A 22,144-nucleotide genomic window follows, 5' to 3' on the forward strand; every position below is an offset into this window, starting at 1 on the left:
GGCTGCACTGGTTTCGGACACTACTCCAATGCCCCTGCAGTCCCTCGCGACAGCCTTCCCCCCTACAGCCCATCAAGACGCCGCCGCCATCGAGGCCATCCGCAACACATTAGCGCTGTGTCCCTTTGCCATCAATCGCAAGGATTTCGCCGCCTCGTCCAGCGTCTTCAATCAAGATGCCGTCGGCAGATTCCTAATCCTCTTCCCAGGCATCGGTTGTTCTGGTGGAGGTATTTGCACTCATTGTGGCGAAAAAGCAGACCTTCAAGACGATGCAGGCAGACAGAGCAGCGCAACCCAGCAGTTGAAGGAGCGTAAATGTAGCCGAATCGGTCCGAGAGCAACTGGGCACGAGAAAGATATGAACTCCCCGTTTGTATAGAGTAAATAGAGAAAGTAAAACGAGCGACAGGCGAGGAAGAGTGTGTTTTGTTGATAATGCATGAGTGACAAGATAATGGATGAACTTGGTTGGGTAGAACAGATCTGTAGTTGATATATATAGAGTCGCTTTATGCATTTTTCTTCATCGCTTCGAGTTCTGCATCGACCAATCTGCGTCTTGATTCGAATACTGGACATGTTATTTAGACCGAAAGGCCTTATGCTGTATCTGGCTATCGGGATAACAGTCTGACAGCGAAATAACAGGACAGTCACGAAACTCGGATCAGAAAATCTGACCATTAATGCTCCGCTCTGTATCCTCTGGGCTTGGCAGGCGGTGCTCGTCAATTAATCGCCTCCGGGCTTCCACACTCGGCGCTTCCAGAACCATCTGCGCCGACAGCCATGTACGATCCATAATCCGCGCGTTGGCTCCTGCATCCAGTAGCCGCTGAACGATCCCCTGCTGGTTCGTCCTGGCTGCGTGCAGTAAAGGAGTGAGCCCTGAGGCCGAGCCGGTCATATCCGGATTTACCCGTGGATCTGTGAGTAGAATTCTGACCAGGTCTTCTCTCGAGGCATAGACTGCATGATGAAGTGGGGTAATTTTATCGCTATATAACACGTTGACGTTCACGTCGCCCCGATTGACTAGCTTCTGGAGTAATTCCGGTTGTTTATTCCTGACGGCATGATGAACGGGCGACTGCGTAGGATGGGACGCACTGGCACAGGCACCACATTCCAGTAACGCTAGAGCAATCTCGAGGTGGCCCAATCGTGCTGCCCCCAAGAAGGGGGTTTCCTTGCTCGAATTTGACAAGTTCACATCAATGGTCGGCTGCGCCAGAAGACGCTTCACCACTGCGACATGTCCCCGCAGAGTAGCCATATAGAGGGGCGTACGTCGCGAGCGGCACAGGGCATTCGGGTCCGCCCCACGACGCAGGAGAAGGTCCACAGTTGACAGGTGGGCCTGGGCTGCAGCTAGGTGCAGAGGTGTGAGTCTCAACTTATCTCTACTTGTGATGTCGGCGGACGCATCAAGCAGTAACTCGACAAGTCTCACGTTGCCTTCCTTGGCTGCAAAGTTGATTAAAGGACGCTTGTCTGATGGAGGGATCGGGGGCATGTTCTGGTTGACATTTGCCCCAGCCTGCACGGCTTTCTGCGCGGTCGAGTACAGGCCATGTCGAACAGCATATACCAAGGCTGATCCATGAGAATATGTTGCGTTGCGTTTATAGAGGTGTGGGATAAATTTATTGTAGAATGTGCGATTGGTGCATGCGAGAGAGGCCAGGTCGGCCTCGGAGTCAATTTGGGAGATGATGACCAGGAGCAGCTCATTTGGAACAAGAGATAAAGACATGTTGAGTCATGTTCCTGCTTATTTGCGCTTCCTTCGTAGAGCTGGAGGTCAAGGATAAATGCGGCAGGAAAAAGCAGACAAGGCGGGAAATGGCAATATGTTGGATGAAAATGATTGCCAGAAGCCAAAAGAGTGCAAATAGTGAATTTCATTCCGAGTGGACCTAAGGTAACTCTGTGAAATACCTACACGGTACTGGGGCGATCTGGTAAGGTACCACCCAATACCGCCAGGTACCTCAGGAGTACCAGGTACTACCTGATACCGTCTAGCCATAATGAACACCTCTGCACAATAATATCATGGTATCCAAAACCCTCCTTGTTTTGTTTGACCGACAGGTGTTATTATCCTGGAGTTTGTACAAGATGTCGCATGACAGAGGTATGCACAGCTCCACGCCAGCGGGCAAGGTGAGGCAGTCTGCAAGAACACCTGCATTTCCGGTGAATATGGCAGCGGAAGGGACTTTGTATCGGACAGACAGACTGTCACAGGTGTCGTCATCTGTTGTGGTGTGCAAAATATTGGATACACACAAGGGCGTTGGTTCCGGCGGCGTGAGAACCAGCGACGATGAAATGTCACCTGGTCCCGAAAGACTGCATTTAGATTGGGCATATTCGAGTCCTCCTTTGTAGTTCTCATTGTACAAGGAGAATGAATGGACTAGCCTGCATCATCGGCAACTTCGTCACATAACAATACGAGCAAAGGTCATCGATGGCCATCTCGACGCTGTCATCAATGACATTTGCAATTTTGTTAGTCTCTTATGAAGTCACAGCATCATCCACAACACAACATTCCTCATATATCCGACTTACAGGATGAATGGGCACGGCAGCAGATGGGACCTAGCGCAGTGTTCATTAGAATGTGGCATATATGGTATGTGGACTGGAGTCAATTTGCGTGCATGGCCTCAGCTAACTAATCTTTCAAGGGGCCGATCCTTGGGAACTTGGCTGTTTTCCTATGCTGTTGCATCGAGCTCACTTCGGTCCGAAATTCAGAATGATTTCGTGGGGAGTAGACTTGAACTAGTTGGGCAATTGTATGCTGCGAATACCGCTTGAAGATATTGGAAGCTCCGTAAATGCGACCAGGGTAGAAAAATCTCCTCCGTACGTCCATCTCGGCAGTGCAAGCAAGAGATACAAATTATTATAGCTTTACACTGAAGATTGCAGGTGGCGCGAGTCATGTGCACTAACTGGACTTGGTATGTACTCGGAGTGCGTCCGTCACTGATCGTCAGGAACGATAGATCCGATCACGTTGGACAGAGAAGGCCCGGGAAGATCTGCAACGCCACGCAGCAGAAACGTTGGATATATCACAACGGGTCCATGTGGATAACGTGGATAGATCCGCCGCTTACGTGCATGCACCGAGGATCTCCAGCTCTGATCTATCCAAACCGAAACCAAATTGTATATCGCAGGGGCAAGGTGTACGTAAAACCAACAACAAGCAAACATGATATCTTCGATTTTCATTACTCTACGAAATGGAGGCAACTACCAACCTACTCCCTCGTCACCTGAGGCCGCTTCTCAATAGTCACCCACAGATCTCTCCAGAAGCCAACGCCCCCCTTGATCACAAACCGCGCAGGCGGCTTGCCGGGCACAACCGTCGGCTTGAAGTGACGGAAGAACTAGAACACACTATCAGCACAGTCTTCATCCACAGCGGAATTCGCAACTCACCTGCAGCGGCCCCTTGAACAGCTCCATCATGGCCACATCGCGGCCCAGACATACCCGTGCCCCGTATCCAAAGGTGAAAAGATATTTGTTGAACAGTTTGGCTTGCTCGGGATCCAGCCATCGCTCCGGCTTGAACTCCTCCGCATCCTCGCCGAAGAGACCACGGTCACGCTGCATGATCCAGGGGTTCCCCGAGATCTCAGTGCCAGCGGGCGCGAAGCGGCCGTAGAGGTCCATGCCCGGCTCCGACACATAGCGAGGGAAGATGTTCGGGGCGGGCGGGTTGAGACGCAGGGTTTCCCGCACGCAGGCGACAAAATACGGAAGATGCTCCAGGATCTCATCGTACTGCGGCATGTCCTCAGAGATCAGACCCTTCCGGACGGCATTGTCGATTTCTTCCATCATGCGTTCGTAGATTTCCGAGTTCACGAACAGGTTGTACATCAATGCCTGGAAGACGGTGCCGGTCGTGTCGGCGCCCGCCAACAGCACCAGAAGAACCTCGGCCTTGATGTATTCCATATCGAGGGGCTTGCCGTCTTCCGTGCGCGCATCGAGGAACGTCTGGAGGAGGTCGATGCGACCGATATCTCCGCCACTCTTTTCCATGTCGCGCAGTCGCTGGTCGATCAAGCGGTCTCGGAAGCGCATGAGGACGCCAATGCCGGAGTCATCTTCGGGTTTCGCCACGAGGTACTTCTTCAGGAAGGTCGTCTTGATCCAGCTGGTGAAGGGGTGCAAGCGCGCGAGGAGTCCAAAGGCCGGGAGGCCGTCGTGGAAGCCTTGGATGAGCCCACCGACATCTTTGCCTTGTTCTATGAATCCGAACGGCGCGCCGAAGCCGACCTCGCTGATCACGTCGTATGCCATGTATCTGCAAGTAGATCAGCGACCAGGTATTCCATCTCTCCCCATGTAGTTGTGAAATCCTTACACTGCCCACCAGGCAAAGTCAAATTCCTCTCCAGAACTCACGAATTTCTCCTCCAACTTCGCCAGCCAGTCGCCAATGCGGGCATCGATCAACGGCTCCATCTTGCGCACGTTCGAAAAGCTGTACTGCTCGGAGTTAGTGTCGTGGGATGGCATTCGGGTCGGATGGAGCATACGGGGCCGGCGATGTGCTTGCGGAAGGAGGCGTGGGTCTTGTGAGAGCGCATATTGAACAGCGACTCGGTCTCGCCGAACGATCCGGTGATGTAGTGGCCGGTCTTGTCGGCATTGCGATGGTAGATTTCGGGGAGCTTCTTGGGATCGCTGACGAGGAGGAGTGTGGGAGTGATGCGCACAACAGGGCCTATGATGGGTTGAATGTCTGTCTTAGCTGGCAGGTCTTTCTTCGTCTATGTTGCAGTTGTTTACCATATTTCTTTGTTAATTCGTAGACCGTCGGCAGCTCGGTCTCGTTCATGTTATGCCATGCGATCCATAGTCGGGTGACACTGCCCCAGAACGGTCCAGGGAAGACAGACAGCGGATAGAAGAAGCGATAATAAACAATCTGATACAGGAATTTCAAGCCGACGTAGGCGACCAGAGCCAGGACTGCATTGGTTACGGTGAGTTTGGAGAGGAGGCCCTCTTCGACTACACCCATGATGAATGCAAGTATCGTCAGAAGATGAGGACAGGCTGGACGAAGGATCCTCTTCCACGGGAATTAATACCATGGGTGCTCCCGCACGCCCCGCGACAAGACCTGTTCCTCCTTTTCTCTGCCTTTGTTAGTATGCCAACTTCGTTGCACTTATTCTGTATGCAGGTAAGTGATCTTTTTAGCTCCTACACAGTGGACATGTTGTTTCCGGTATGGATAACCCATGACAGCAAATGACAGATGGTTCTGAGTAATACTTGACAGGTTGGCGTCCCACTTAGCGGACACCCCAGAGCAAGTGGATGTTCGCTTCTGATTCTACCTACCGTCAGTGGTGGGATAGTGACCTAGAATTAGGGTCGGCGGGGAGACGTTCCGCCCGTCGCGAGCCGACGGTCCAAGGAGGCAAAACGTCCGAGTCGGCGATCCGTGCCCAGAAATGGAATCAGTGCTCGCATTTGGCTGCTATGGAGTTCCAGATGGTGGAAGAGGTGCTGAATTCCGCATGTCATTTCTTTGGGGCCTGTCATTTCCACGGGAATTCCCTTTTCAGTAGGGATATGAGCATTGCCCCAGGGCACTTAGCGATCTTCCCTGTCATCAGTTTCTCCAGCAGCTACTGACTGCGGTATGGCGACTGTCGATCAAACCAGGAAATGATTCGAGTCTCGAGGAAGAAACACCCACCACTGACTCGATTGGTTTAGGGCAAAATCTCGGTACGGCGGCAGAGAGCCAACTCCTCGTCCTAGCACTAGCGATGGATGGAGCCATTCCACCGATCCATATGGACCGACCGCAGGGTCCTGTCATGCCCATGTGAATAGTAACTTGCCACGACAATGCCCTTGTTCACCCTGGAATAGTTTAGGCTATACAGAGTACAATATAGGACTAGGGCATGGTTCATGACGGAATCCCCATAGAATGAATTGATTAATTGATTCATGTTCATTGCTTCCGTTGAACGCCAGCAAGAGCCCTTATGCACCTGCGGCGTGAACGGTTTCAACGGCTGCATTGGCGAAAGTCTATGGCGCAGCTGGCGTGTCTTCTAGCCCGAAATAAGATAAATGTCAACGGATGGTCTCGCCCAGATCGACAGCTCATCACGGAGGGACTGACTTCCCGCGTCGAAGAAATATGGGGCATGTGCGGTGATTTGGCCATGAACATAGGGCTTGGTGATCCATCAATTCCATTTCTACCGTCCTGATACTGCATTTTCCATCCTTTGTCCCTTCAGGTAGGCAGATATTCTTGTTCTTTCTTCCTTTTCTTTCTCGTCATTTTCTTCCGAAACCCACCAGAAGATCGTCTTCGGTGTTGCTCCACTAAGTAACCGAGACCGTAGGCAGGATGCCCTAACAATCCTCTACAGGATTTAGCGTTGATCGCGGCAGAGATTCCACTATAATTAGCGCGGGCCCAAGATGCCACCACTCACGGGCTGCCATGAGGGCCGTCCCCCGTGTCAGACCTGAAACTGTGCCCCTCCTCTCTGCCCGTGTTCACTGCCGAAATTAATTCCCAAGTCTTGTATCCCTCACACCAACATTAAGTTCATACGGGAGAGTTTCTACCGCATACTCAGGATGCACACCTTGGCTTAACGTGGAAACTCATGTGGCTGAGATGAGTGAGATGCACAAAGTAAGACTCTTCTGCCATGTGAGATCTCGGACAAGGCTAGATCACATTCTCGATATGTCAACCGCGGTGGAGACCCCAAGTCTAGAACAACACTAGCAGGCTTCCAGGCAGACACATGAGCAGGCACGAAATAAACCGGCATAGCTCGCAGTACGCTAGACCAGGGGCTCTCGTCCTGTCTTGTGCGGCTTCGGCTGCCGGACCCTAGTCTGACTCGACCCCCGATATGCGCCTCCTGTACTGGGGCGCGAAGACAGATTGGACGAATAGTATGGAAACCAAAAGTGGCCATAGCCAATATGTGCTTTTCTCTACATACCCTTTTCGGGGCACTCACTGTCCATCACTGCCCGTTGGCAACGACCCCGTCACTTGGTCTTGGGCCTTGCAGGAGACGATCTGTCAGAGGGATTTGATAGTCCTACTAGTTCATTCTCCAGCATTCCTCGATTCCTTGTTCTCCCTGAAAGAATGAGAATGTGATGTCTCTAGAGGCGATGCCCATACTCGTTTAATAAAACAGTCCATGGAATCGTCGGTGTTTGTTCACCCTCCCACCAATTCATTCCTTTGCATTCCGCATCACGGTCGTTTCAGTCAAGCTGGTTCTTGATTCCCAAGAGTGACAGCGTTCCTCCAGGACTGCCCGTTTATACGTACTTACAGCGCCACATCGAGCTTCCAAGATGGCGGATTCCCAAGGCCCGACGGTCTCGGGCGTTGCCCTCGGCTTTGCAGTCCTGACCTTCATTGTTCTGTCCTTACGACTGTTTTCGCGAGTGTATGTACTGAGGAAGATGGGACCGGATGATTGTGAGTATGGTATGGATCAGCCTAGAACACCAGAGTACTGACAAAAGTTCAGATCTCATCATCGGTGCCTGTGTAAGCATGCTCTGTCCGGTGTTGCAATTGAGAGGTCGCTAACATGAGCATGTGCAGATTTTCTCTTGGGCATTCTCGGCCATCACAGTCGTGGGTAAGTTATGACCACTGTTGGTCATGAGCAGTGAACTGACGCAGTCACAGCCGTGAAATACGGCCTAGGCTCGCACCTAGAAGATGTGCCTAAAGAGAACATGGTGACCTACGCGTTGGTATGGATGTCCATCCTCTTTTCGTCAAAACCTGTAACTGACATATCTGATCAGGCGGTCTGGTTAAGTTCGATGTTTTATCTCACAACCCTCGGCTTCATCAAGTCGTCCGTCTGCGTCTTCTACACCCGGTTGGGTGATCGACTGCTCACGCGGTTATCATTGATCATGCTCGGTATTGTCGCATCGCAGGCAACTTCGTTCGTCTTGGTCGCCGCATTCCAATGTCAGCCCATCGACAAGGCGTGGGCGTCAACCAAACCGGGAAAATGCGTCAACATCAACATATTCTATCTCGCCAACGCCGCCCTCAACATCCTGACCGATCTGATGACCTACACGCTGCCTCTTGGGGTTATTTTCAAACTGCAGATGCCCGTCAAGCAGAAGGTTGCCCTTGGTATGATCTTGTGCCTGGGTCTGTTGTAAGTTTTCACATCTTCCACCCAGGTATATACCGACGAATTTCTCACAATCTCCCCCATTCAGTGCCTGCGTCTCCTCCATCATTCGCATCACCTACATCCCAGAAATGCTCCGGTCATCGGACGCGACGTACGCCATCAGCGGCGCGATGTACTGGTCCGTGATCGAAATTAATGTCGGCATCTTCGCCTCCTCGATTCCCTCCTTCAAAGCCATCGCTTCTCGATTCCTCCCTCGCCTGGTTGGCGAATACTCCAGCAACAAAGGCTATGGCACGTGGTCTGGCTCGAATGGCCGGAAGTACGGGTCTGGCTTTTCCAAAGTGCGCGACCAGGTTATCAATATCGGTCCGCTTCGAGGCGCGGAATCGGACCGTGTCGTTGGCACTGAGATCCATAGTGGATTCACGCGAACGGGCAGCGAGGACCGGATTATTATCCCCGATGGCAAAATCTTGACCCATACAGAGATCGAGACGAATGTCGAAGAGTGCACTGATTTCCAGCGCGGTTCGTATGATCGACGCCCATAATAGTTATATCTCATGGTCATTCTTTAGGAACTGTGTATTATTGTGTTCATTTTATCTCCCCTCGCATTATCAGATTAATTGCGCGGCTGTGTTATGTTTGATACCATCCATCCCTCCCCCAACCTGAGGCGTACATTCCTGCATTAAATAGATGTCAACACTGAGGTCGATGAATACTTTGTCTTCATCTGGATCAAGAGCAGTTATATATGTAGCGGGAGATTGCACGCCAGTCACTTCGGTGTTCACAGACGAATTAAGCAACGGTGAATTACAAATGGACCGACCGGCTTCGGTTTCAGGTGGAGAGTGATGGATTATTTATACAGATCGCCCATTCAGACCGACACAAGTTCATTCTGTAGAGAGTCTGGAAATCCGCTGCCACTGATGATGAAGAGAGGACGTTCAATTTGGGTCGGGATACACCCCCGTCTGCGCTCCAGCCACAAAACGCCTCATACTGCGAAGGGACTCGAAAAAATACTAAATATGTCTGTGCGGCATGGTGACGAAGGCTTTCCGCCTTGACTTTATAGAGAGCCGACAACTGAATGGCTCATCCTTAACACCTCGGCAAGAGGCATCAAGGCAGAACTGGTGGATATCACAATGAAGAGTGTCTTCCTAATAATCAACGATAATCAACACGATCCTTTGAGTTGGTGTCATTCTACCACTAGCTTCAGCCTACACTAATCCGATTCGGAATCCAGGGGGCAGTCATTCCGCCGTGGTGTGCACTGGCGGCTACTACTACCTTCTGGTAACAAGCTGGACAGATGTGAGACCAGCATCGAAAGCTCAACATATGTAGGCGAGAAGAAGTCGTCTGCCCGACCATGGATGGGCATCGCGATGCTGCAGTGTGTGCTGTCTGTCTCCTGTGGAAGACGAAATAGGAAATGTTTGCCATCATCGTCAGCATCCCTCGGACACCAATACCCCGAACCCCGCGATAGTCCCACATCCCCGCCTCCACAGAGGTTGAAAAATTGGAGAGAACACGACCGAATGACTCCAGGATCGCAATAGGCTTTGGACTTCGGACATGTTCCGACGATCTACATACTGATAAATAGACAGACTGACGATGCAGGGGTGACCACGTCAAAAAGCACATTGGTTTCCTTGTCCCGGCCGCATCGTCCACTAGCCATGTCGAAGCCAGCAGAAGAATACATCGGAAACAAGACATTGCCCGAGAAGTCGGTAGACGGCCTCGACCAGGATGCCTTGTATCAGGCCTATGCCGCAAAAGACGGCGAGTGGCATCGGAAGATGACCAAGCAATTGCTGCGAAAGGTCGACTTACACTTGCTGCCTTTCCTGGTCCTGATGTACCTATTGAACTTTTTAGACCGCAAGTGAGAACACATAGATCAACCGGCTGTGTTCTGCGCTGACTCGTCACAGTAACCTTTCTCAGGCCCGACTGGGATCGCTCGAAAAAGACCTGGACATGCATGGAACCGACTACAATCTAGCAACGAGTATCCTCTTCGTTGGATACCTCCTGATGCAGCTGCCTTCTAACCTCCTGCTGACCCGCGTCCGACCTTCGCTCTTTCTGGGGATGGCCATGGCGCTCTGGGGTGTCATCTCCGCATGCCAAGCGGCAACGCATTCGTTTAGTGGGCTGGTGGTGTCACGATTCTTTCTTGGATTTGTCGAAGCGCCTTTCTTTCCGGGCGCAATCATGCTTATGTGAGTTGAGGTGGCTATGCTCGGATAGGCTGTTGCTTACAAGTGATAGGTCGAGTTGGTATACGCGACAAGAGGTATGCGCCAGCACACCACGGCACTCTTCCCTGCTAACCCGCGTTGCGTAGTTAAGTCACAGAATTGCCTGGTTCTATGCTGGAAGCTCCCTTGCCAATGCCTTCGGTGGCTTGATTGGAGCTGGGGTGTTGGGAAACCTTGACGGGGCGCATGGAATTGCCGGATGGCGCTGGTTGTTCATCATCGAGGGGGTAATCACCGTGGGGGTGTCGATCATGTCGGCGTAAGTACATTCGTGTTCGCTCGACTTCTCATCTGATGACTGTAGGATCTTCCTGCCCAACTACCCAGCGACGACTTCCTGGCTCGATGCAAGCGAACAGTCCTACGCGCAGTGGCGTCTGATCAACGATGCCGGCGAAGCCGATGATAGCAGCTCCAACAGCATCAAAGAAGCTCTATACCTCGTCTTCACGGATAAACGAATCTACCTCTTCATCCTGCTACAACACACCTCCCTACTCTCGCAAAACTTCCAGTACTTCTTCCCCACGATCGTACAGACACTGGGATACAACAACATCATCACGCTGCTGATTACCGCTCCGGTGTGGATCGCGACCTTCCTGGTCTCCCTCGTCGTGACCTGGACATCAGGCCGAAGCAACGATCGCGGAATCCACATCATCTCGCTGATGATGGTCAGCGTGGTGGGATGCATCATCTGCACGGCGACCACCAATCTCGGCGCCAAATTCTTCGGCATGTTCTTAATGCCCATGGGCGCGGTCTCCGCATACCAGATCATCATCGCGTGGGTCGCGAACTCATTCCCCAGACCTTTAGTCAAGCGTTCGGCCGCTATCGCCGTTGCGAACATGATTGGAAACACTGCATCAATATACGGCAGCTACATGTGGCCGTCATCGTCCGGGCCACGGTATATCCCCGGTGGGAGTGCGACGGCTGGGGTGGCTTTTGTTGTTGCGGTGCTGGCCTTTGTCATCCGGGTTGTCCATGCGCGGTTGAATAAGAGACTGGAAGAAGACGAGCAGCAGGCGGGTGAGGAGGATGATATGGATCGTCCAAATCGCTTCAGGTATATTCTTTGAATTACCTGATCCACGTTTGACAAGCCAGATGATCACTTTATTGCATCATTCCCATAGAAGGTAGCAATTAGATGAAATAGCGAGGAGTCGTTCCGCATCTACATATTAGCAGTGTGATTATATACAACCGAGCTAATTACACTGCAGGATGTGGGAACTCCCCCAAGGGAAACCTCACAAAAGTAGTCTCAGGCAGCATAAGGCCCGATGCCCCTCCATAGAACGCAACTGCGGCACAAATAACAGCGAACGCTCCCCCTGTTTTGTTGAGACGGACCGCCGCAGTTGGGTGCTCCGTCATGAGGTAGTTCGCGAGCGCCAGGAATAAGAACGCCATTGTGAGAAAGAAAAACAGCAGGAGAATAGCAACGTTCGTCCTAAGAGCTGCAATCAGGAAGAGGAAGGTCAGGAAACACCACAGGGTGAGGTATATCGCAATTGCAAACGTGTATGCCCGTTCGTCGCCTTTGTACTGCCCCCGGATATCCAGCGATGGGATCAGAAACATGGCGTAGCTCAGCCAGAAGGCCCCATACGAGCAGTGCACCGTACTTCCAAAGGTATTACCCACTCGGAATTGCATGATGCCCGCAACGAACTGCGCGGCTCCGCCCATGAAGATGGCCAGTCCGAAGACGGCTTGATTTGGACCGACATCGCCTGCAGGGTCCGAGTGAGGCAGTCTGATAACGGCGAAAATGTCAGCGTCGCAAATCCGATTGCGAGAGAAGTCATACCCAGCGCCGCATTCGTATAGCCCAAGAACGAAGGTTGTGATGGCAAAACCAAGCAGTCCCAGCGGACCCGGATTGGCCAGCTTCATATACGGCGGCTCATGTACATGAGACACTGTTCGACTGGGACGAGGCATCGTCGGAGGCGCTGGGATTCGGAGCGGCGTCTCTTCCTCCTTGGCCGCATCGTATTCAGCCACTCCATCAGCTGTGCCCGGCGCAAACGCCACCCTGCGGATGTTTTGTTGTTCTTCCATGGTGAGTATATGCGACTGACAAGCTGGCCGATCGACGGCCGATAGGTGTAAAATGAGGAGGATGTAGTTAACGATTAATAAGGTCCAGCATTCTCCAAGTGCCGTTCTTGAGGTTTTGCGGAGAGACTGCGGTTCGATCGCCGGGATAAAAATGTCTTCATTCGATAGTGGTGATATCATCGAGTGCCGTGGGAATGGCAACCACGGCATGGAGAAGATTTCCAGGAAACGTGCAAATAAGAAATATGTGGTGGTCCTCGCTTAGATGATTCGAAATTGTGTGATTGATAGTTTCGTGGTCGGTGGAATGTGCTTCGTGGGGCCAAGGGGTTATTGCATAGGCTCATTTTTCATCAGCATAAGTGGGAATAGACCATTGAATGGATTCTTGAGACCGCGAAAGCCTCGTCAAGGCTATCATTACTGATTTACTAAGACGATAGTTGTTTGTTGAAGTTATCTCTGCCCTTCTGAGCAGGAGACTTCGACTATTCTCTATGAACCTAGCCACACAGAGGCTACTTTTCGCCATTCACCAGTAGCTTTACAGGGAAATAAGGCAGATCTATAGTATCAATGGGGTTACTCAAGGATACTATAGTCTCGTTTAATACCATTCTGGTAGATGAGGGCGTGACGGACAGTTCGGCAGTGATTTAGGATCTATGAAGCAATATATATAGTGGAGGTAATACTCTGTGGTCCTCTACCGACATATAATTCGGGGTCTCTCTATCTACTACCTGAGTGGTCCATCCTGTACCAATAGTCCCCTTCACTTGGCTGGTTTCCTCTCGAGTAGCATTGCAACGTGCTAGTATACCCTGCACAGCGCCCTGAGCTTGACGCACAATGTCTTGTTCCTTTTGTTCACCCCCGTCCACCAAGACTCCATTCTCCACCAGAATCCTGCCATCAACCATGGTCATACTCACATCCCTTCCGGTACAGCCATGGACAACCGTAGTGACAGCCGACACACCCGTGCGATGGTCCCAGTACCATGGAGCTGCCGCCAGCCCACCCCGACCATAAGGATCCAGCACCACTAGATCAGCCTTCTTCCCGACTTCAAGGCTTCCAATCTCACTTTCCAATCCCAGAGCTTTGGCACCGTTGATAGTCGCCATTTCGAGTGCTGTGCTGGCGGGTATCACCGCAGCATCGTGGCAGACCCCTTTATGTAGGATCGCAGCCAGATGCATCTCTTGCAGCATGTCATAGTGGTTGGCACATGGTGCACCATCAGTGCCCAATCCAACGTTAATAGAATACGGCGCAGATAGCATGGCAGGAATAGGGGCAACTCCCGATGCAAGCTTGAGATTGGATGACGGGTTGTGCGCGACGGATGTATTGGTCGAATGCAGCAGAGGGAGATCAACATCGAGATCCAAGTTCACCATATGGGCAAGAACCAAGTGGTGGGTGGTCCTTGGCCTTTCTGTTTCCCCAGGCGGACTGGATTCATCTGGGGCAACGGGCTGACCGCATATCTTGGTGTCTCGGATAAACTCCATGGCGGTGCACTGGTATGTGTCGTGGTAGATATCACGGTCGCGAGGGGCCTCAGCACAGTGCATTGTGATAGAGATTCCATGGCTGGCGCACGTCTCGCCAAGCTCCCGATATTGCGACGCAGGTGCACCCCGGGGTGTCCCAGCTGCTCCCCAGACATGAAGGCGCCCGTTGCATGCGCCGTGATACTCTTGATGACATTGCACCAAGGCAGGGATTGACATGGCCAGAAGGTCTCTATCCCGCGGATCGGTGATTGAGAGTTGCCTGTTGGTCTCGGTGAATTTGACCAGTTTCCCCTACATTATCAATTAGGACTCGATTCCCTAGAATAGGCCTGGAATAGGTTCTAGATGCAACTCACGAGACATCCGCGCATTCCCATCTCATCCACTGCGGCACATACATTCTCCCAGCCCGCACGGTAGGTCACCATCGGGTCTAGGAAACACGTTGTGCCTGTTTTGAGCATCTCTGCCATGGTGAGTCGGGCGGCATGATATCCATCACGGTCATCGTAGACCGACTCCAACGGCCAAATGGCGTCGCAAAGCCAGTTGTGTAATGGGAGATCCTCAGCCAATCCTCGTAAGAGCGACTGGACTAAGTGAGCATGTGTGTTGATGAGGCCGGGAATGATGATTTTCCCAGTACAATCGATTGTTTTGGATGCAGTCAAGTCTGGAGGAACAGGGCATTTTCCAATGGCCGCAATGCGGGTGTTTTCAACTAGCAGATAACCATCATGGATGACCTCCCGACTGGAGTTTACCGTGATGATGGTCGCATGAATAAAAAGAGTAGAATGTGATTGAGCCATGTTGACAGGTCTGTCCCACTGCCTATCAAGATGGGAGTAATGAATTAATGGGACAGATATAGTGGCGCCGAGTGGCAGTTCTCCTACTGATAAGGGAATCCTTCGGCCGAGCTGGCTGTTCCCCATTTAATATGGCGCTATACGAGCTTATCGCGCTGTCATCCTTATCAGATAAGAAAGCATACTATATTGCTATATGGATGGAAGTACAAAAGATGAAGTCCTTCTCGTGGGACCCTTGCATATCCTCAATCCAGGAGCCCACCATCAACATGGAGACGAAATCCGAACCCGTGTCTATTTCAGACGAACAGTCATCCTCTCCCGCCGAGATCCTGCCTGCACGATCTCAGTGGCAGTACTGGAAACACTATCTTACCAGTCGCGATGGATGGGTTGGAGACTATGTGTGTTGATTGTGCTGTTGTTTAGTTGGCATATACTGACGACTTCAGGACTATCTCTATCTCATCACGCCAAACATCTGGCCTCTCAACAAGAAGTATGAAGGGACGGATCCACCGTTCTATGGTCTCAATGACGAGGTGCCCATCTTGTTGACGCTCATCCTGGGGTTGCAACATGCTTTGACTATGATCGGATCGGTCGTCTCCCCTCCGCTGGCCATTGCGGGAGGTGCATTCTATCTCAACTCGGAGCAGACGCAGTATCTAGTGTCTGCAGCGTTCATCACTACCGGAATTGCCACTGCCTTGCAGGTGACACGAGTCCACCTGACAAAAACACCCTTGTATATCGGCACAGGTCTTTTGTCAGTCGTCGCGCCAACCTTTGACATCCTCGCGGTATGCTTCAACTATACGGGATATGCGATACTCTAACGGCACATGTCCGACGGACGAACATGGCTCTCGACTACCCTGTCCTGAAGCCTGGGGCGCCGTACTTGGGACCATGCTCTGCACAGTGTGGATTCAAATCCTGATGTCTCTGGTGCCTCCAAAAATTCTCGACCGGATCTTCCCCAAAGTGGTCACTGGGACCTTACTTCTCCTTATCGGTGTATATCTTATTGCCAACGGCATGGAAAACTGGGGTGGCAGCTCCAACTGCCACGGAGGACAAGGATTCTATGCTTTGTGCCCGGATGTATCTGCCCCAAACCCGTTGCCTTGGTGAGTTACTCCCTTCTCGCTAAGCCGCCTCATCCTAACAGCTTCCAAAGGGGCGATCCCAAATTGATCGGACTGGGATTCAGCGTCTTTGTGTCGATCGTCTTGGTTGAATTCTTCGGGTCCCCATTGATGAAGTCTGCGTCTATCATCATCGGACTAGCCGTGGGATGCGCCATCTCAGGAGCGACGGGTTACTGGACTCGCGATCAAATTGATAGTGCTCCTGTTGGCACATTCCTCTGGGTCCATACATTTAAACTGTCCGTGGATAGCGCATTGGTGTTGCCGCTGCTTATTCTCTTCGTCTGCGAGGCCGTCAGCTGCATGCCGGACATCCTAGCCACGGCCGAAATCTCGAAGGTGTCGATCGATGGACCGGAGTTCCAGAGTCGCATCCAGGGAGGTATTCTCTGCGACGGAATCGGCAGTCTTATCAGTGCGTTGGGCACGTCCCTACCGATGGTCAGTCAAGCCGGGAACAACGGCGTCATTTCGCTGACGGGGTGTGCGGTGAGTCTTTCAGCCATGCGAATATGATGTCCATGATGCTAATGGTGTATAGAGCCGACGAGCGGGATGGTGTGCTGCCGGCATTCTCATGCTCATGGGCGTCTTGGGAAAATTCGGCGCAGTATTTGGCTCCATGCCTCCCTCGGTTCTGGGGGGGATGCAAGTCTTTCTATACAGCACTATCGCCGTGGCTGGTGTTCGCGTCCTCGCTCTGGTTGAATACACCCGCCGAACCCGGTTCATCCTTACTGTGGCACTTGGCATTGGGTTCATGGATATTGTGTCTCCGGACTGGTTCACGTCGGTCTTGACGTACAACGGGGACAACGTGCATCTTCGGGGATTCGAACAGGGCATCAACCTGATCGTTGAGACCCCATTTATCATTGCGGCGGTCGTGGGTGTTATTTTGAATCTCGTGCTGAAGGAGGAGCCTCGTCGGGTGCTCCCTCAGTGAATCGTGTAAAGAATAGTCAGCTAGAGTAATAGATAATGTGTCAACATGAGAGAAGGCATTTATAACTTATCACTACATTCTTTGGGCCTTTTCCAGCATAGCGGCCATTTTGGATAACATAAAGTGACCCAATGCATGCGAATTGTATTAAAAACAATAAACTATGTGGTATATACATCCAACCTTCAAGCTCCTGCTTCCATCGTCTTCAACTTGGCCTGTAATGCAGCAAAATTCCGCTGCATCGCCCGCTTGTTGAACTCTTCGCCCGTCACCAAGGGGTACTTCTTCTTCGGGCCCTGAATCAAGCTATCCTTGCACGGCTGATTGAAGTACGCAATACTGTACCGATCCCCAAAGTAGTCACCAGGCTGCGACGGCGCCTTCACCCGGTGGAACGTCGACTTGAAGCGATCATCCGACCACGACATGAGCAGATCCCCGATGTTGCAAACGATATCGCCCGTCTTCGCCTCGACCTTGGTCCATTTATCCCCAATCCCGAACTCCGTCACAACCTCCCGCCCCGGACAGATCTCCAGACCACTTTGACCTTCTTTCTGGAACAGCAGGGTCAGGAAATCCCAGTCGGCGTGGGCACCCGCGCGGTGGTACGTTTTGCCATCAGACGTCTCCGGCAGAGCGAAGTAATGCAGCAGACGCATGGTGGTTTGCGCGATCGGCCGCGACACATCGTGACACTGGATGAAGAAGTCTTCTGGAAATCCTAGACCACGCGCAAAGCAGCGCATGAGTTTCTCGGACACGCCTTGGACGCGGTGCATGAATGAGAGGGACGTGTCGCGGAAGCCCGGCAGATGGGCATCGTCCAGCCAGAGGTCGGTCATGTTCTCTCCGAACTGCAGCTGGTATGACTCTTTGGTATCAGGTTGGCCGGTCGAGGGCCGCACCTGGGCGTTTTTCTCCCAGCCGACGTTGTTCGGGTTCCAGGGGACGGTGGCCTTGACCTCGTCAGGGAGACTGAAGAAGCGTTCAGCGGTGGCAAACATGCGCTCGATCTCCTCGATGGGGATGCCGTGGTCGACGACGGTGAAGAAGCCGACCTTTTCGGCCGCGTTGACGAGGTCGGCGGTGATGTCATCGATGCGCTGGTCGAAGTTGGCCAGGGAGATCTGAGGGATGGGACGGTCGACGTAGCAGGTTGCCATGGTGAGTCTGATCGCGATGGTCTTGTGGTGTGTATCTGGGATGGCTTTGCAAGAGTTGAAGGGAGTTTCTATATATCCTGTCCATTACTATTCGGATGGCATAAGCGCTATCAGCCTCGGCCGAGCTTATCAGCATTAGGGCTTCTCCTCGTCGGCCGAGCGGCCGAGCATTTTGTCCCTGTCAACCCCCGTCAACCTCGATCCATTCCCTCATTCTGGCTGATTCCAGAGCATAACTCCCCATGAGTGCGAATCGCAAACGACTGGCCTGTGTGGAGTGTACGCGGCGGAAGATCCGCTGTGATAAGGTGGTGCCTTGTCGCAACTGTACCAGACGGTGGGTACGCTCGTACCTTGATCCAGTCCTCCTGTCTAACAACAAACAATGCAGCGGTATCGACTGTTCGAGAGTCTACGACGATGGCGACGATCAGGTCGAACGTCTCCAGTCGCGCGTGCAGGAGCTCGAGGCGGCTCTACGTGACGCGCGCGCCGGCCGCTCGACCGCCAGCCCCGTCCAACTCGACCGTGGCCCGTCCGCCACAGTATCGGTCGCGTCCGTCGACCGAACGACTGAATACCCGGAGCGAGAAATTGAAGATGCCGCGACTATTCTCGAGTTTCTCGCATGGGGCCGGCGGAAGAACCCGGATTATGGCCAGGTGGTCGCCCGAAGAGACGGGTTGGAGCAGCATTCGCCGGGCGACATCACGGCCGAGGATGACGGAGAGGACCGCCATCTAGGGCCTGGCACTGAGTCGGCGTTGGCCTACGTCCAGTCCCTACTACCGCCACGGGCACAAGTGGAGCAGCTGGTCGACTGGCACTGCGAGTGTCTGCTCTGGTATCATGGCTCGTTCCATTCGGTGCGGCTGCGCGAGGAGCTGGATGACTTCTACCGCGTCTCTGATGGAGATTTGACGCACAACCAGGTGGATTTGCGATGGGTTGCCTTGCTGTTTGCTGTGCTGACGGGCGCGTTGGCCTGCGCACCGCGTGCAACCGCTCAGGCATGGGGATTCCCGGAATGGGAGCAGACGGCGCTGTCGCAGCGATGGTTCAAGGCCGTGTCGACGTGTCTACACCACGGCGATTTCGCAGCATGTCACTCCATCCACTCGGTGCAAGCCATCACCACACTGACCATGTCGGCGCACCTACTCGGGTTCTCCAATAGTCTGTGCGTCCTGCTGGCTGCCGGCGTACGGATAGCACAGAGTCTGGGACTCCATCGCTTGGGCCCAAGCACCGATGACGACATGTCGCCGGAATCCGTCGACCGAGAAATCGGCCGCCGTGCATGGTGTCAGCTGTGTATCCAGGACTGGTTCTCCATCCCGTTCTGCGAGAGCTATCTCATCTCTCGACACTGCGCCAACACCGCCAAACCACGCAACTGCCGCGACAACGACATGGTCCCACGGTCGCATGACGAGCCCACGACCACCAGCTATTTGCGATTCTTCTACGAAGTCGCCGCGCTGATGCCGTCCCTCCAGGACGGGTTGATGTCAGCCAACACCCCCTACACCCGCTACGAGCAGGTGCTGGAGCACGACCGCCGCCTGCGACAGTTGGCCACGCGGGACCTGCCATACTACCTGCAGAACGTCCCGGTGGATCCCTCCTGGCCTCGCCATGTGCCGTGGGCGCGACGTAGTCTGGCGATCAGCTCCTCGCACAAGATCATCATGATCCATCGCAAATTCCTCGAGCTGAGTTTCACGAATCCGGTGTTTGCGCGGACCCGGCGGACATGCGTCGCGGCCGCGAGAACGATCCTCAAGGAGCAGAAGGAGGCGATCCACGATGGCGGTCCCGTGCTGTGGACTCACCAGGCGTTTGGCGTGACAGCTAGTGTACGTATCATCGTTATATACTCGCCGTGGACTAGACAACTAATCCGAATACTAGATCATACTGTGTCTCGACCTATTCTACCGAAATACATCCGATCCCGAGACGACCCATCATCGCCAGCTCGTCCAAGATGGCCTACAGATTCTCTCTCACAGCGGATCGAACATGATCGCGCAGCGTGGTGTACATCTTCTCGAAGCTCTTCTCTCCCGCGAACAGTGCAGCCGACCACCACCGATCGGCCGGGCTCTCGGTGGCGAGGTCGACGATCGACGGATTGACCTCGACCTCGTTGGCATAATCCGCAACTTCTGCGAGCAGGGGCGATTGCGCGGGTTCCCGCGGCTGGCAGCTGGTCCAAAGCAGGTTCCGACGATGGACATGGACCATGGCTGGCCGCCGGTCGACAATCGTATCGGACAGAGGAGCGGAGGGAGTGGAAGGCAGTCTGTCTTGTCACCGTCGTTGGAGTATTTGGCGGCTCCGTACGGCTTGGATGGTGTTGAGGGCCTACAAGATATCTTGTCTTTGGCGTCGAACTATGTCAGTTGATATACCGCGTTCCTGGCACAGGATACAGTATATGAAGTTACGAATACGCAATGATAATGCATCATCAACCGTCACTGTCATTATACAAGCCTACCTACAGGCGAAACGCCTCGTCGACTTCAGGCGTCTTTGCTCCAATGCGGCTCATCTCCGCCCAGTTGAAGTCGCGCACGTATTCCGTGAGCACCGTCTCATCCTTCTCTTCCTCCTCCGCCGCGTTGTCACCCCGACCAGGCAGATTGAGGTGCCGGCTGATCGGTTGTAGCATGGATGGCAGGGTTTGCCCGAGCTTGGTCAACAGCAGAGGCAAGAATCTCCGGCGACCGCCAGGCAGGGAGTATACCAGGGTAACCAGATGTTTGAGGTAGTCCTGGGGCCCCATTTCAAAGCCGGACGATCGTAGGCCCGTCGAGCTGAGACAGGCCATGACATCTGTCAGGGTACACGCGACCTCGAATACCTTCTCAATGAGACCAATTCCATGTGTCTCCATACTATCTCGTGACAGTTTCCATGTCGCCAGCGACAGATCGCGTGCAATCTGCAACGGGTACCGGAAATCCAGACATGGGTGCGTTGGCGTACTGGATAGAAAGCCCGCGCCGGTAGCCAATTGCCAGATCATGGTCCGCAGCCACTGCTGTGAGACGCGCAGATCTGCCATGAGAACATCCGGTAGGTCGAGGTCGGAGGGGACTGCATGCTGAAGATGGTCCTCGAGCTGTACAAGCGAGTCGCGAGAGTAGGCTGTTTGCGTGCCGTTCCACTGACTAAGGAAGGACTCGTCAAATGGACGGTATAGCTCGGCGAGGCAGCCAAACCCCAGAATGAACGGGTCGTCCGTTTGAGATGTATCGAGTGTTGGAGTCTCGGGTGTAATTTGCAGTGTGATGGGGCGATGTCGACGGATTGCGTGCGCACTGCCATAGGATTAGGATCTTCCTCATTGCGCAGAAGAAAAGGATGTTCTTACCGCTCTGATATGAGCAGAAGCCAAAATAGCCTTCCTTGAAAGCTCGGATCCTGGTCCTCTTCTCCCTCCACGCCAGGCTGGTCGAGCATCCCGGCCGTGTACAGCGTCGTCGCCTCCCGCAGGAAATAATACGCATGACGCTGGTTCCCAAAGCCAATATGGCACCCATACAGTAAAAATGCGATGATAATGCCCTGGCGGGTAGACCCAGCAAACAAATCCAGATGGCGACGCACTGCCATTGCCTCGTCCAGCAGAGCTCCTGCAAGGCCCGGGGGGATCTCCCCATGCCAGGAGAGATACCCGGTTTGGGTCAATACAAAGGCACAGAAGGCCGCAACCATGCAATAAGAGTATAGACAATCATCGCTGTCCATGCGACGAACGTGTTTCTGGAATGTATCCGGGTGGAGGATCGGGACGGTGCCCATCATCCGGGCAAAGAAGTAGTCGGCGCAGCTCTGCACCAAGCTCGTATGCAGCAGCCCCGGTTCTCGTCGGAACCCATGCAACCTTCTATCCTGGCGAACCTCTAGCGGAGA

The 22,144-nt window shown here is 53.1% G+C and overlaps 10 protein-coding genes across 10 annotated transcripts; 4 read left to right on the top strand and 6 right to left on the bottom strand.

Annotated features, from left to right (window-relative positions):
* Positions 1-670: 670 nt before the first annotated feature.
* ATEG_01018 (ankyrin repeat domain-containing protein) lies at positions 671-1,759 on the bottom strand (the record flags this gene model as incomplete). Its single annotated transcript, XM_001208383.1, has 1 exon — positions 671-1,759. One exon carries the CDS (start codon positions 1,757-1,759, stop codon positions 671-673), a length of 1,089 nt encoding a protein of 362 aa, XP_001208383.1.
* A 1,531-nt stretch (positions 1,760-3,290) lies between these two features.
* ATEG_01019 (cytochrome P450) lies at positions 3,291-5,074 on the bottom strand (the record flags this gene model as incomplete). The annotated part of the gene is made up of 5 exons (XM_001208384.1): positions 3,291-3,422; positions 3,475-4,351; positions 4,412-4,536; positions 4,587-4,810; positions 4,840-5,074. 5 exons carry the CDS (start codon positions 5,072-5,074, stop codon positions 3,291-3,293), a joined length of 1,593 nt encoding a protein of 530 aa, XP_001208384.1.
* A 2,339-nt stretch (positions 5,075-7,413) lies between these two features.
* ATEG_01020 (putative integral membrane protein Pth11-like) lies at positions 7,414-8,782 on the top strand (the record flags this gene model as incomplete). Its single annotated transcript, XM_001208385.1, has 6 exons — positions 7,414-7,540; positions 7,593-7,612; positions 7,670-7,706; positions 7,757-7,824; positions 7,879-8,249; positions 8,314-8,782. The coding sequence occupies 6 exons, from the start codon at positions 7,414-7,416 to the stop codon at positions 8,780-8,782; spliced, it is 1,092 nt and encodes a 363-aa protein (XP_001208385.1).
* A 1,158-nt stretch (positions 8,783-9,940) lies between these two features.
* Positions 9,941-11,616, top strand: ATEG_01021 (putative MFS transporter; the record flags this gene model as incomplete). The annotated part of the gene is made up of 5 exons (XM_001208386.1): positions 9,941-10,149; positions 10,199-10,489; positions 10,539-10,563; positions 10,615-10,787; positions 10,833-11,616. The coding sequence occupies 5 exons, from the start codon at positions 9,941-9,943 to the stop codon at positions 11,614-11,616; spliced, it is 1,482 nt and encodes a 493-aa protein (XP_001208386.1).
* Positions 11,617-11,752: 136 nt separating this feature from the next.
* On the bottom strand, positions 11,753-12,607 carry ATEG_01022 (acetate uptake transporter family protein; the record flags this gene model as incomplete). Its single annotated transcript, XM_001208387.1, has 1 exon — positions 11,753-12,607. One exon carries the CDS (start codon positions 12,605-12,607, stop codon positions 11,753-11,755), a length of 855 nt encoding a protein of 284 aa, XP_001208387.1.
* Positions 12,608-13,263: 656 nt separating this feature from the next.
* Positions 13,264-14,945, bottom strand: ATEG_01023 (amidohydrolase; the record flags this gene model as incomplete). The annotated part of the gene is made up of 2 exons (XM_001208388.1): positions 13,264-14,424; positions 14,532-14,945. 2 exons carry the CDS (start codon positions 14,943-14,945, stop codon positions 13,264-13,266), a joined length of 1,575 nt encoding a protein of 524 aa, XP_001208388.1.
* Positions 14,946-15,860: 915 nt separating this feature from the next.
* Positions 15,861-16,618, top strand: ATEG_01024 (uncharacterized protein; the record flags this gene model as incomplete). The annotated part of the gene is made up of 2 exons (XM_001208389.1): positions 15,861-16,081; positions 16,132-16,618. The coding sequence occupies 2 exons, from the start codon at positions 15,861-15,863 to the stop codon at positions 16,616-16,618; spliced, it is 708 nt and encodes a 235-aa protein (XP_001208389.1).
* Positions 16,619-17,233: 615 nt separating this feature from the next.
* ATEG_01025 (uncharacterized protein) lies at positions 17,234-18,217 on the bottom strand (the record flags this gene model as incomplete). Its single annotated transcript, XM_001208390.1, has 1 exon — positions 17,234-18,217. The coding sequence occupies one exon, from the start codon at positions 18,215-18,217 to the stop codon at positions 17,234-17,236; it is 984 nt and encodes a 327-aa protein (XP_001208390.1).
* Positions 18,218-19,362: 1,145 nt separating this feature from the next.
* Positions 19,363-20,629, top strand: ATEG_01026 (fungal specific transcription factor domain-containing protein; the record flags this gene model as incomplete). The annotated part of the gene is made up of 2 exons (XM_001208391.1): positions 19,363-20,076; positions 20,132-20,629. The coding sequence occupies 2 exons, from the start codon at positions 19,363-19,365 to the stop codon at positions 20,627-20,629; spliced, it is 1,212 nt and encodes a 403-aa protein (XP_001208391.1).
* A 969-nt stretch (positions 20,630-21,598) lies between these two features.
* Positions 21,599-22,033, bottom strand: ATEG_01027 (fungal specific transcription factor domain-containing protein; the record flags this gene model as incomplete). The annotated part of the gene is made up of 1 exon (XM_001208392.1): positions 21,599-22,033. One exon carries the CDS (start codon positions 22,031-22,033, stop codon positions 21,599-21,601), a length of 435 nt encoding a protein of 144 aa, XP_001208392.1.
* Between the last annotated feature and the right edge of the window lie 111 nt (positions 22,034-22,144).

Source organism: Aspergillus terreus, genomic scaffold (genome assembly GCF_000149615.1).
Source record: "Aspergillus terreus NIH2624 scaffold_2 genomic scaffold, whole genome shotgun sequence".
Lineage (NCBI taxonomy): Eukaryota > Fungi > Ascomycota > Eurotiomycetes > Eurotiales > Aspergillaceae > Aspergillus > Aspergillus terreus.